General features: G+C 40.1%; 1 protein-coding gene across 3 annotated transcripts in view; it reads right to left on the bottom strand.

Annotated features, from left to right (window-relative positions):
• Positions 1-1,605: 1,605 nt before the first annotated feature.
• The window catches only part of ptprub (protein tyrosine phosphatase receptor type Ub), a 168,343-nt gene continuing 154,752 nt past the window's right edge, over positions 1,606-15,196 (bottom strand). For all 3 annotated transcript variants that reach the window (XM_042423347.1, XM_042423348.1, XM_042423349.1), the window contains 7 exons: positions 14,661-14,796; positions 13,865-14,014; positions 11,828-12,142; positions 8,555-8,680; positions 6,458-6,615; positions 4,310-4,445; positions 1,606-4,192 (listed from right to left, as the gene is read on the bottom strand). In XM_042423347.1, coding sequence (XP_042279281.1) covers positions 4,130-4,192; positions 4,310-4,445; positions 6,458-6,615; positions 8,555-8,680; positions 11,828-12,142; positions 13,865-14,014; positions 14,661-14,796 — 1,084 coding nt within the window. In that variant the 3' untranslated portion in view covers positions 1,606-4,129. The remainder of the gene's footprint in view (positions 4,193-4,309; positions 4,446-6,457; positions 6,616-8,554; positions 8,681-11,827; positions 12,143-13,864; positions 14,015-14,660; positions 14,797-15,196) is intronic.

Below are 15,196 nucleotides of genomic sequence, written 5' to 3'. Positions count from 1 at the left end.
GACCGTTTTGTGTACGATGCATTTGAGTTTATTTCAAATGAAGGCCCCGGCAATTGCATTACTTTTTAGATCATGGTATGTTTTTAATGTTGTGTTAGAGACTTCCAGAATATGAGTTTTTCACCCATCACTCTCTACTTTCCCTGCTTGCATGTGTCGCTTCTGGTTACATCGCATACAGCTGTTACCTCATTGGTTGTGCTTTGAAAGATCAGCGGCAACCGAGTTAAAGTTGAAATAAATTGAACTTTGAGCACAATGTTCGGTGGCAATTTCGAGTGGTGCACCATGCCAAGGATAGCACTTCCACCTAGTTGGGTGCCACCGCCATTGTTTTAAACACAGGCACAGCCAGCACAGAGTGGTTTTACCACTGATCATGAGTGGGCACCTGAAGACCTCCAGGAGTTTTTCAGCCTGTATAAAGTTTCTGTAGCTGTTTGGCAACAACTGAGCAGACTTTCCAGTGCAGTTAACAGCTTTATCTCCCCCTTGTTCACTCCCTGACATCAGCTGACACTACTATAGCTGTTGGACCTCACTGCCATTTTACAGACTCATCAGGGAGACTGGGGCAGAGGCCAACATCCATCGAGCCCGTCAGTGGAGGAATATAAGACACGAAGCCCCGGGAGAGAAGACAAAACCGGATCTTGGACCAGTGATAAGTTACCTTGCACAGGACAGTCATCACTCCATCAGAATCAAATGATAAGAGTCCAATTACCGGCTAATTTAAACCACCAGTCAAATATGAGCAGTAGAGGATGATGGAGCCTGCCGCAGAGGATTTCATGTTTTAATAGTGTTCTGCAAGTGAAAAAGGAAATTGAAAAATCTTGTATTATTATTAAATAGGGCAGTGTAAATGACCTTATCCATGTCACATTAAATCCATGATGCATTCTTGCTCCTTGCTACTAAAATGACAAATGAATAATCTCATCTGAAGAACACTTACCCACAGACTCCTTCACTTTTCTTCTTATGTTTTTTTGGTGTTGTTTTTTTGAAGGCTAATCAATCTCTCACTCCAAATAATCTATATGGCCTACATTGTACTCAATCCAACAGCAGGGGGTCTTGTCCTCTAATTAATGTGACTTGTCCCTCTGCTAAACACTGGATCGGTTTGCAAGACTGCTGCATTATTCAGCATAGCCGTGGGTGAGAGAGGAAGTCTGTGGTCGGGAGTCACCTTTCTCCAGGCAGAGTGGCAAAGAAGGAGAAATGGAGAAGGATGAAAGAGAAATGAAAGTAATGGAAGAGCAGTTGAAGGGAGGAGGTAGAAAGAAGTTGGGGGGAGGATATGATGAAAAGGGGATAGGAAAAGAAATAAGGCGAGAGATTAAAAAGAGGGGAGAGATCAAATGGTCGATGTGGTTCAAGGCGAAGGAAACTGTTAACAGACCACATCCGTGTGAGAAACCGCGGGAGGGTCAGAGGCTTATAGACAGGAAGCCCATGTCCACTTGTCAGTTTTCTGCTACTGCTGACAAACCAATCATAAAACCACACAGATTTTTTTTTTTGTGCTGTGTATGCATTTTTGACAGAGCATCCAGTGATAAACTGACAACGACACATCTATTTTTTCCCCCTTGTTCTTTTATTGTTGATCGTTGAACAAACCCCTTCCCGACCCAAAATAAATCTTTCTTCTTCCATCTCCCTCATTAAATACACACCTTGCCCCACAAATACAATGGTCAAAAACACAGTAGTCATGTACCATTGGTTCTTACAGAAACACGCAAGCGAAATCAACGGTACTCTCATGGCTGTGGCCACCACTCCGAGAGCAGTCATGAGAAAAAGCTTTGGAATGGTAAAAGTACAATGCACTCGCACAATCGCGGCTGCTGGAAAACACAGTGGCTGAAATAAATGATGTGGATCAGAATATTTTGAAATGAACTAAATGATATGCAAAGCCAAGACAATGAATTCACACATGCTTTGACAGACCTGTTTTACTCAAAAGAGCGCTGGGAAAAACACTCAGGGACACGTTCATACTCTGTTGTTAAAATTTCTGGCAATAAACTCACAAAATGGTCATTTACAGCACATTCAGATTCGTGGTTATGTAGTGGTTACTTACTGTACGTCTTTACTCTGGGCAAACATATAGTATATTATTCACATAGTATTCACATAACATTAATATACATCTGTATGTACACATTCCTTCCACCCTCGAGAAAAAATGTCCAGGCACTTCCTGTTGTACTCCAGCGATCACGTGTCAGATCACCCGACTACACTGTAGCTACTTCATTCTTCATCCTCATCATAAACAAGCTGCTCTAACAGTGAACATGTGGGAGCCTGATGATGTGCGTATACTGTTAGATTCCTCACATTCTGGTGATCCCACATGAACCAGTGAACTGCAAACTCGCAGCACAGTTCGCCTAGCTGCCATTTCTCAGCTTCTGCAGGTTTCAAGGTGTCTCTTCATGTTTATTAGGGCAGACATTGAAGTGATGCCTTTACCGCCCTCCTTGAAAACCTGCATTTTATGGAGTTTCAGGAGATATGATGGAGTATAACATATTTTAAAGGGTAATAATGGAGTGTAGAATAGATATATTTTGCTTCCTGTGTGTGTGTTGGGGTCTTTTTTATGGATGTTTCAAAGCTGACACAGATCATTATGTGTATCACACATGCCAACCTGCCTGAGCATCTCCCATGGATTCAGGCATTAACAGTTGCAGTGGTCTCCAGGCATTGGCCAGTAGGTGAAAAATAGTGTTTGTCCATAAAGTATGTGATAAATTTATCTGTGGGCAAAAAATTACCACCAATGTGAAAAGCCCAATATGTTCAGTAAGGAGTGGTGATGTAAAATAGCATTGTTTTCCCTTTGCACAATGTTAATTCCCCCTTTCTTTATTTAGATTTATTTTACACCACTAGGAACAACAACTAACCTTCATGTCAAAGTTGTGAAAATGAACCCCCTACCTAAAAGGGTTATAATAAAATTCAAACTGGCATTTCTTGGATCAACAATTTACAGGACAACCAAATTCAGAGGTTTTAAAACAACAAAAGAGTAAAATAGACTAAAACCTGTAACGCAGCACTGGTTTAGACACTTCACTACAGCATTAATGGAACATCATTTTTCACACCACCACAATGGCATGTCAGTACAGTTTTCCCGCTCCTTTTTCTTTCCCACTGGGTATAAAATACAAACAATCACTTTGGAGTGAGAACATTAGCTGATGCAGTACATATTGTATGTTTGTAGCCATATATCAAGATGAAGCAGTAGAACAAAGTAAAGAGAGGATTCAAGTCAGTCAGTGGGATTGGCACTGAGACAGTAATGGGACAGGAATCTCCCGTGGTGGCGCCCACTGCTGTGGTCCCTGGAAACGTCCACCTATAGCACACGTGGTAATCCAACACAAAATATTATGGCAAAATACAACACATTGCACTACTGTACAATTTCTGCATCAAAACTGTTGAGGACTGGGCTGGTCTCTTCTATGCTGTAGGCCTGTTAAAATCTCTTGTTGCTGTTTGTATACCAGTATGACAACCATTTTGATTTATTCAGTGATTTGAATAAATCTGTCCTATCGTCAGAGAATAAGGCAGTTTATGGTATGGTAGATAAGTCATGCCACAACCACAGTGGACTGCTGTTGTATGTAGCTCTTAGAGAGAAGAAAATGCTTCCACATATAGATAATGCTGCTGTGACTCTGGAATTTCATCCAGGGCCCTTGCTGTTTGAATGAAACGATGAAACACAGCCAAGGTGAGCCTTCTTCAGAATAGAGTAGGTCCATTTTGTAGCTCATGATATTGTTTTGCTGCTACAGAAACCCTTAGCACAAAAAAGCTTTAGTCCAGAGGCAAAGAGGACCAAGAAAAGCACAAAAAATATCAAAAGAGATAAACATCACCAACAAGGAGGAAATCACAGCTGTACATTAAAGGTTAAAAGTTAGAACCTTGACCATATTTTTTTTCCTTCCATTCCTTTGCAGTCCTTTCAATGCCAAGTCCACAGGTTCGAACATTAAAGTAGAAGGGCCACTAGGTGGCCTTAAATCAAATCTCCAGCGCGTGGGATACCTCCGCCGTGGTAAACATTTAGTTGCTATCTTCCTTCAAAGCAGTCCAAGTACTCCAGGACAAGGTCATAGCAGAATCGATACTGGTCCTGGGGAAAAATACAATACTTCTTAAATTTAAAAAAAAGTGTAAACACAGCAATAATAACAGAAATATTCTTGCCACTTTGAAACACATTGCCTTATATATTTACAGACTCTCTCACCAGGGACTCCACCATGTTGGGTTTGCAGTTGCGTAGTGTTTTGACAGCATAGAAGATGTCCACCATGTTCTGGTACTGGATCATCTCAAGGAGAATGTTGCAGGCACAGAAGGTCCCACTGCGACCACCACCGTTACTGTGGAGGAGAAGAAGTGTTATTTTAAAAAAAACATCTTAGACATACAGTACCAGTAAAAAGTTTGGACACACCTTCCCATTCATTTGTATGAGAAAGTGTGTCCAAACCTTTGACTGGTACTGTATGTCTTATCTTTTTAATTTAATTTCCAATTTGTTTTTTATTGCTGAATGCTGTCTTTTAGTCACACTAGCAACATGCCTCTGGGGATGGCAATGTCAGTCAGTTGCTCAGTTGGTCCACCACTTTGGTCCAGACAGAAACATATATACTATTGGCTGGATTTTAATTGCGATCATGTTGGCATACTGATGTCAGCATTTAGCTCAGTACAGCCCCACAGAGCTGCTAGCGTGGCTATAGACTCTAAGGGGGATGTTTACTGATTAAAATAAATAAATATATAATAATAAATAATAATTACTGTCGGGGGCGCCTTTGCACTTTTTAAATTTTGCAGGGTATTTACTAAGACTTGAAATGTAAATTATATACTGGTTGAAGAGAAGATACTTTTGGATCTGCAAGTATGTGTTCATCCCACAAGAGGAACACTATATGTGAGGAAATATGAGTTAAATATCCTGATGTTGCCAGCTCAACAACAACATCAGTGTTTGAATGAATTATGAAAAATCACTGGGATATATTTGGTAAAACTTTTAAAATACATGTTCTATGAGCCCAAACAAGCAATTTTGATTGGTGCTGTTTTTCTTCAATGTTACCAGCGCAAAATCTCCATGCAGCCCTTAAGTAAACAAGGAGAAACGCAACTCAGCTGTTTAGTGCCTAAAAAGGGGCCGCAAATCCTTAGTAAATATCCCCCTCAGTCTTGTTTATTAAATGTTTTTAATGCATTATGTTATTTAAGCACATTGAAATCGCCTTTGTGTTTGAAATGTGCAACATAAATAACCATGCCCTGTTAGACATATAGTAGGTTTAGACCAGTTTTTATTGGTTGAAATTCTATTACACTGCACATACAGCAGTATGTACCACACATGTAATGTATATGTAATAGCAATATATACAGATATGTCTGTTTGTATGATGAATGAATGAGCCTCCTGTTTAAGTGGGTTCTGGAAGGAAACAATACAGTATAAATAGGACAGAATAAGTGTAATCTGATAACCTTGTTCTTATGTTCATGCTACCTTGTTAAAAAACGACATTTGATACCGTTCATATAGCAACATGTGGAACGCTGTAAGGAAGAGAAAATTGAGAAATAACGGCACATCCTGGCATCTCCTCTGAAATATTGTCCCGGTCATCATAAATGAGAGACAATATCAATAAACTACTAGAGGACACTCCACTTCCTCTCCTGAGACGAACCTGGGGAAGGTGGGCGTGGAAGCCTTCACAGCCAATACAAGCAATATTAAGGTAATCTATCGTCGTCAGTGCTTTGGCAGTCCTGGATTTACTGTAGTGAGAACCATCGCATTCTGTATTAAGCCATAATTGATTTGATCTCCATAATCTCTTTCCTGGTTGTCGTGGATAACACTGTATGACAGCACTGAGTGATGTGCTTTTGGATGGGGGCGGTGGGGATGAACGTGTGATGGGTTGGCAACGAGCCGGACGGCCCATTCATATTCATCAGCGAGCGTGCGCTCAGGGGGCTTAGGACAACAGAGGAGTTAGAGCACACAATTTCCATCCAGTGCACTACACCACAACAAAGCACATTAATTTACAATTTGCTATAAGACATTACAAAATACTACCAAGGAAAAGTACTTTTCACTGCATTACATTGTAGCAAACACCACAGAGAAGAGACACACTCACAGTAACTGCTCCGGTGGATAACACCGGTGGTGATGACTGGTCATGATTTAAAAAGACTTTAGGTTAAAATGCACCTTTAAATGTCTGTCTTCAACAATTTTAATGTCTAGCCAAGGACTTTTCAGAGAGAGATTAAATGTATTTCTGCCTTGCCTCCGTGTCTTTTAGTTTATCATACATGTTGTTAACAGATTACTCACAGGCAGTGGACAACAGTGCGTCCTTCTCCACACTCCCTTTGCCACTTGTGCACTTGAGCCAGCAGGTTGAGGAAAGCCTTCTTAGAGTCAGGAACGTCACGATATGCCGACCAGCGCAGGAATTGGAACTGACACACCACCAGCTGGCCCTCTTGGAGCTTCAGATGAGACATAAAACATAAAGCACATGGATGAGGAGTGTAGTTAACTGTCATGTGTGGGTGTCACATGCCTGTGCACTCTCTTGTCTGTCATTGTGTGACATTTTCTGGTTGTTTCAGTGTTTCTGTGTGGGCCGCTTAACACCCATGTTTGAGTGCTCCCCGGGCTGCATGCTAGCACTCTCAGCTTTGCTCACTCAGCGGAGTGACTTTGAGAAATATGGGTCTGCAGGTGTAAGTGGGGCCCAAGCTGTGTGTGAGAGGGGTCCCTGTGTGTTCATAACCTTGTCCTGTAGCATCTCACCTAATACGTAGGGACCAGTGGAGAACTATAAGTCATGCAAATTGGGCTGGCAAAGACACCAACGATGCATGGAGGAATTGCCTCAGCAGATGTGGGATTTACAAAATGTACTTTTTTTTGTACTACTCTCTTACCCACACATACATATGCTTACAAGGCACTTCCTTTGACTTTTACTCCCTTCCCTTGTATATCATTGTCACACACAGGAAACGTACACACTAATGCACTGAGAAAGGGGCAGATATAGGGAGAGGTGTGTGTTATTTCTGTGTGATTTGATTTCTCCCATGCTGTGTTAAGCTGCCCTCTCTCCTTGACAGTGTTGTGCACCAAGTAGAAAAAAAGGCGCCATAGGTAGAGAGGGGAATGACAAGGGCAGTCGACAGAGGACGTTAGGATGCCAATCAAGAAAGGAAGTTCTGTCATGCTGCTTACAATGGCAGCAGGGAAATGCCTTGCATACAGATTTCTTCAATAATTGGTTGACAGTGATCCTGAGCAGAATGCATGCATGCGCTTATGCAAATTCCTGGGTGTAAAAACCATACCTGCATACACACACAGCCAACACAATGAAGTGTCTGAAGTCAAAATGAGTGAAGTTTGTGAAGTCAAAATGAAAGAAAAGTCTCCACAGATTTGGAGACTTTTCTTTTTTTTCAGTTGAGAAAAGACCACACTGACATCCCCTGCGCTCCCTCTACCATGACAGAACTGTCAGTGCCTTTATTTAGCCTATTTCACGAGTTGTGCCTAATTCTCAACTTTTTATGAAATACGTGACATGATTTCTGAACAAATCAAAGGTGAAAGAGTATCCTGCAACGGAAAATATGGCATGCACTATGATGATGAAAGGCCTTTCTTTAGTATGCCAACTGGCACCTAAGAGAGGGAAGACGCCTATGTAATGACAAGAAGAAATTGAGAAAGGGATAGACTGACCTTTATTGCATGCATGTCAATGGGCTTCTCTTGCATGTTTTCCATAGAAATGGAAGTTCTTAGAATGTGTATCACTCTTATGGGAACGTCTTACAGAAACACTAGTGGCTCCAGCTCAATTTTCTGGACAGCTGAATATCAAAACAATGTGCTTTGTACCATGCATAATATAGTCTATGAATATGTTTTTTCACTGATCTGCAATTGTGCTCAGTACAAATCTCCAGGCTATATTTTAGTGTATTTATTTTTTGTTTGATAACCTCCTTTCTCCCACGAGGCATACACTCGAGAAGGGCTGCTGTGTATGCATAAGAAAGCAATATAGACAGATAATAATGCAAAGGCACACACTGCGTAGAAATCCAGCATTAAGTGAAGTATTCAGCCTTTGAGTTTGCACATTAACACAAGTTGCATAGAAATTCAAATCATCATCTTAAGATTTCAAGTGATTTTTTTGCAGCCAAGCCTATAGTGCTTTGACTTTGAGGACTTGTATTAGGCTTTTAGATGCACATTACAGGTGGCAGCTCTAAATGTACTGTAGGTAAAATGTCACATCTGAATTAACAGCGAGGACCACAGCTAATGCATTTCTAATGAGGTTCAAGTTATCATTTGTGAAATACCACTGAGTGGAACAACATGTCCTGTGCCGGCTTTGATACCATAATGACTCACCCTTGTGACGTTCTTGACCCGAAACAGACGAGTAATGACATCCTCGTCTGCTGACATGGACAGAAACTCCACTTCCATGGGCCCGTACTGCTGTAAACCAGGCTCCGGCCAGTACTGAACACATGGCTACAGGTAGAATTCAGAGAGAGAGGAGAGATTGTTTTATAAGTGATGAAATGTGGCACGTACAGAACTTGAACTAATGCATTCTTCACCATTGTGACCAGGGAAAATGCCATTTCTCTTCAAACTTGGGATTTTCAAGGACGAGAGGACTTTAAGAAGATAAAATGGTGAAATTATGCAAGAAAATAAGTGTGTGTGTGTGTGTGTGTGTGTGTGTGTGTGTGTGTGTGTGTGTGTGTGTGTGTGTGTGTGTGTGTGTGTGTTGGGTGGTCTGCATGCATGCACTGTTCTTAAAAAACAGAGCAAAGTCTAGCAGATATGCAGATGCATAGCTATAAAACCAGCAATGGTAAGAGTGGTATCAGTGTAAGCCTTCACTGAACAGGAGGTGTTAGGATGCCACAGCAGTGTTAATAAGGAGAGAGAAGCAGCATGAGGAGGGAGAGAATTAATGTGCTTTGAGAGACTGCAACAAGAGGGAGACAGAGTACTCCAGCGCCGTGAATGAACTCCACAACAGAGTTCATAACAAGATCTTGCAATGAACAACCTAAAGTGGCAATAACTCAATTCTCAGGCGAGACCCAAAAGTGCTGCATTACACTGAAAGAAACAAGATGAAAAACATTTAAAGGGGAGCAGATGAAAAGTTGGGTTGAACAGAGGTACCTGCAATCTGTTTTCTCTTTCTTTTAACCTCCCTCAACAGGGTGTTAGAGCACAAAAACTAATTCGATGAGCACATCATACACAGTGATTAAAGATTAAGAGTATTTATTGACATCCACAGTAACAAACTTGTCAAGGCCATAAACAGTTGTGTTAGTGGTTTTCTGATTTGGACAAACATCTTTTGGTAGGATACTTTCACATTGGTAGGGGTAGACATACTGTGAAAACCGTCAACACTGCTCAACTGTCTGTACCCACGCAGCACATATTTTAGTCATATTTTAGAATAAATAAATGAGAGTAATCAGTCTGGAACAATCATAGATTGGATCACTTTCTATTAGTCAAAACAAATGTCTAGAACATGTCTTGGACCATTTCAGTACATGTTATCACTCAGATTTCAACAATACATCTCTTTTGCTTTTATGCCGATGACTCACAATTGTACCTTTTGTCAAACAAAGTGACTTCAACAAGCTGTCCACCCTACATAATGTTTTAATGTTCTATTTTGTAGTAGTGTGTGAAATTGTGGTTCCACTGTTACTAGTTATACTGTATCTCCACCAAAGACACATTTTCCAAGGAACACTGTAAGAATCTTAAGGACAGATTTTACAACAAACTAAGGCAGACCTCGGACAGAAAAAAAGATTAATAATTTAAAGTGAGCACTTGCTTTTCCAGGGCTATGATACGATGCAATACATATTTGACATGCTTAATGATTAAAGTTTGATCATACAAAGCTTGTAAATGTTGCATTTATACCTCAAAACCAACAAAAAGAAACCTAAGATGTGGATGGAGGGTGATGCAAGCCAGAGACTTTGAGACTCCAGAGATGTTGCATAAGCCATTATCTTAAACATTCATTATCTTCAAGTTTTACAGATGATTTCTGTGATTCATCCATACATGTATTAATTATATAGATATACATGGGATGATATAGAAGTACTTGGACGTGCTCTTGTAAGAGTTGTTAATGATATGTTGATGAAAGCTGAAGTTAGTGAATGCCCTGTGGTGATATGTCTGATCTAAATCCAGTGGTCAACACACTGAAATAAAGTATTCTTATTATTAAATCCCTAGGACTGGAATCAATTGGTTTTCTTTGTCTACCAGGAATTTTCTTGTGTCTATTGATAGGCGCAGGCAGTGTCTCTATGTGGTGTCCCACAAGGATTAATTTTGGGACAAATCCTATTCTCTCATTTCAAGTTTTCCTCAGGCTTCATTATTAACGAGCATTTATTATTTAGACATTTATTTCCATTAAGATGCCAATGATACCCAGTTGTATCTATCCCACATAATTCAGCAACGCTGTCATCTCTACACAACTGTTCATCTGCCATTAAGGGATGGATGTCTGCCAATCTCGTTCAGCTTAATTCCAACAAAACGGAGATCTTAATTATTGGCTACACACGTCGGTAGACAAGTTGTGCCAGCTTTTGGCTCTTTCACATGTATGATGTCCTATCTGCTAAAAATCAGGAAGTTACACTTGATTAGAGTCTGAGTCTGGAGGCTTACAGTATGTTACTCCTGTAGGCTTGTGAAGTCCTGTTTCTCCCAGCTGAGAAATACCTCAAGAATGAAATCATTCCTTTCTTTTACTGACACTGTTTTACATAGTTTAATTTAATCTGCACTTGGATAGTCACAATGTGACCACCAATTACCAACCAGCCTCTTGACAAAATACTCTGAGATGATTATTTTTTTCCATGCCTATACATTTTAAAAGAGACTTTAAGATCTATTGCTGAGTTTTATGGCCCCCTACAGTATGGCACCTGAGCCACTAAGTCCTTTCACCAGCCAAGGCTTTGCCATTGGGACTCCAACCAAATGGAATAGCTTTATGAGAGGAGCTATAACTACTTCAAAATCTCTCCTTAAAATTAATTTTCATTTATGGCATGCATTTAATTATTTGTTTCATTATGTTTTTAATTCAATCTAGATCTCAGTCTTGTGTGATGTTTCTGTTCATTCCATTGCTATAATTAAAGTATTAAAAAAAGGAACAGGGAATATTGCAGTACGGAGAAAGACATATGCTCATGAGAAAAAGTGGGGCGCCAACAAAAAGAACCCTGAGATGTGGCTGGAGGGTAATGCAAGCCTATTCTCCAGAGATGCAACTTGAGGAAGGGAAGGAAAAACTGGGGCGGGTGTTATCTGTTGCCTTGAGATCAATGTGGTCAGGGATCAAAGCCCAACAAAATGGCATGAAGGAACTAATCCCAAGCACAGTAAGATACAGAAACAGTGAGGGGAGGGTATGTCAGGAAAAGTTTCAAGTAAAGTTCAGATAACCTCAAGACTGAAAGTAAAAACTTTCACTGCAATCAGCTGCGCCTGTGTGAGCGAATTCAACATTTTGCTACATCTCTTTTTCCTTATGGTGTCAACAAATCAATGGCAATAAAATAGTACATAACACTTCGACCTTACCCAGGCAGAGTTTGACTGGTTCAGTTGGTTGAGCATGACCACTGCTGTGCAGCCGTAGTCAAAGACCAGCCTCCAAAAGTCTGCCGTGGTGCCCGGAAGAGGGTGAGGGGTCACAATAAAAGCAGCTTGTCGGTGGAAGCTGTCAGCGAGAGCAGCGTTGATGTAATTGTTGCTTTCCCCTTCTGTTGTTACCAGGAAGGCCAGGGCGCGATCAGGTGGCAGCACATCCATGCTGCGGTTCTTCTCTCGGTTTCTGGGCAACAGAGCAATGCTGCATTCTTCTACATCCAGGTGGGGAGTCACCGAGTTTAGCGTCTGCAAATGGAAATATTAAAGAGGTGAGATGAGAGTGAAAGGAGTATTAAATGGAATTGAAGTGAGTGTTGACAAGATGGAAGGCGTGAGGAACGGTGAGACAGCAGAGGAGATGTTGGAGAGGAGGAGGAGGAGGTGGGAAAAAAAGTGAATAATACAGAAGGAAGGAGGACTGGGAGACAGAGAATGCCAAGAATCCAATAATGTTAATTGAAAGAATCTTTAATACTCTGAACATCACGTTGACAAACCGATTTCAAAGAATAAAGAATAAATTAGGCCAACTGCATAATAAAAGGGAGTGTAATGAAGTTTTAGAAGAAAAAAAAAACTCAAAAGGAAATATTGCATACCAATTTTCTTCAATGAACTCTCTGTTCATTTAGCCGTAATCACATTAGACAACATGAAAAAATATTTGGATCATTAATACACAGCATCAATAATAGATCTGTGACTGTGCTGATTGCAGTACTACCGGTTGGCTGTTTGCTGTCTACAGGATGACGGAATATATATAGGCAGAGAGCTCATTGGGCAGTGGGAAGGGTTTCAACAACGATGTCAGACAGATAAGTTTACAAGATCAGAGCAAGGCAAGTAACATTTTCCTTTATGAAGAACTAACAGTTTGTAATCAGAGTGTTGCACCATCTAAAGTACTGTTCCCTAATCATAAACAATACATTCATCATCATTCCTATGTAGTGTATAAGAATAAAACTGTATAAAATTAAAGGAGGAGCTTAAGCCTTTCCAGTATTACTTTGAAATGCTAAACCTGGAATCAATGTGGCTGCTGGTTGAGCACTGCAGCAGGGGGATGGGGGGTGGATGAGGCAGGTAAAGCATGTGGGAACACAGCTGGCTCTTTTCTCCTAATCAACATCTAATAAAATGTTCAGAGACCGCATTCCTACAAACCAGGAGGAGGATTTTTCAATGACAGTCACACAGAATCAAAAGTGAAAGGAAACCTGCAATACACACACACACACACACATTTATGGATGCAAACATGGCACACACACATTCATTAGTCTATTCCTTTCTGCACTCTCTGTTGATTTTAAAATGTCTGTGCTTTCAAGTATATTTCCACAACAAAGCAGATGTAGTTACTGTCTATTGTTTATGTAACTCTCTGAATACTAAACAAATATGCAGCAACAACAGAAAATATGCAATTCACATGTATTTGTATATAATGGATCATCAATATGGTGGCCTCCAGGCACGACTTTCATCTGTCTCACTATGAAAGCATCAGCTTTCAAACATCAAGATCCATTAGCACTATTATCAATAGTAGTATTAGTAGTAGTAAAATCAATTGACAATGTAGTAGAACTAGTAGTAATAGTGGTAGTAGTTTACTGTAGATACATGCAAGGGATGTAATCCTTTATCTGTACAGTTTACTTCGTAGTTCTATAGTAGTATTAGTAGTAGTATGAGTGGTAGTATTAGTATTATGTTGTTACTAAAAAAAACTATAGCAGTAGAAAGTAATAGTAGGCTCTGTTAAGGTAACTGAAGCAATTTTTTGATGATATTTAATAAACTGCATTAAAAATGCAAATGACTGTGTGTGTGGGCAGTGTAATTCAGAATACATGGTTGCAAGTTTCATGTTTTAATGGATGCATAATTCAACAAAATGAAACTGCGCTTAAAAATTGATTGAGGTCAGGCTGTTGTACCACCCTGCATGAGACTGACCTGAAACTCTTCCCGTAGTTGGGAGGAATTACTCTGGGAATCAACTCGCAGCATCTCTTTGTACGTGACGGCAAACTCGTTCACTAAGATGGCCGTCTCTCCACACAAACAGGCCTCCAGAATGGCATCGTGGATGAAGATATACTGCTCCTGCAAGAATAATAGACATGAAGCGTATATGTGAGGGCTGTTGTGGGTTTCAATTAACATGTGAGAGTATGTTATAGAGTTGCAAACAGCTTAACAAAGAACACATATAGATATAAATAAAACAAAAGACAATATGAAGAATGGCTAATTTTCATAACCTGCCTTCTGAATTAAACATGTGCTATAAGGTTGGTAGTGTATCAAAGCTCTTAGAGAATAAATAAATATTTCTAAGTAAACAAACACACACAGTGTGCATTTAATTAAAGCACCCCTGCAAATAACTACAAATGTAATAAACAGCTAAGTCAATGTAGGATTTACATAATAAGGGGTGAATATGCAAATTATCTTCACATCTAAAGAACAGCACGTGCCTACGCAGCATACTGAGAGACAATGTAAGTCTTTTCTCTAAAACTATTGCAATGACCTTTACATGAGTCCCAGAGGGGGAGTATGATAATACACCCCCGTCGCTCTCTGAATTGCCAAACAACAGGAAACAAATGTTAAAAACCTGACTCTTCAGAACTTTTTCAGTGGAAAGAGGTTACCATATTATGGCCAGTGATGTAACCTTCTGAATAATATGAAAAATTCGATTGAATGTGAAGTGGCTTCCATGCTGTGCAGTTGATCTGACCTCTGTCTGGATCATGTTGATGCGTCTTGAGCAGAGGGTTTTGACACAGTTGTAGATATCCACCACGCCTTCACACTCAGCCATATCCAACATGACATCCAGCACGATGTAGCAGCCGGTGCGACCTGCCCCCACACTGGCACACAAACAACATCTTTCATTAGGAATTATGCACTTAAAGTTCACTTAAAGCATTAAATAATCTTGTGTCTGCTCAGGAGCACAAGTTATTGCAATCTATTAGCAGTACATGATTTAAAAGAGTCTCAAGGGAGTGTTAAAGGGAGTGCTACAATGTGTAAGACGAGGGTTATGTAAGTGTGGATTTTGCCCAAGTAGCACTAGTGCTAGTGGCCAAAAGAGAGAGCGCTAACTTACAAGCTGTTCGACTCTACTTTTGTGCATTTTCATGGAAAATTGTATGAGACTGATACATTTTGGAATTAAATGACTAAAAATTAGGTTTATTAATATATACTGCATTGTGTTTGGGCAGCAACTTCTTTAACTGATACTCTCATGAAGCATTTTGAATT

Source organism: Thunnus maccoyii, chromosome 10 (genome assembly GCF_910596095.1).
Source record: "Thunnus maccoyii chromosome 10, fThuMac1.1, whole genome shotgun sequence".
In the NCBI taxonomy this organism is placed as follows: domain Eukaryota; kingdom Metazoa; phylum Chordata; class Actinopteri; order Scombriformes; family Scombridae; genus Thunnus; species Thunnus maccoyii.
The sequence above is the reverse complement of the archived record's forward strand: the minus strand, read 5'-3'. Positions and strand labels throughout refer to the sequence as shown.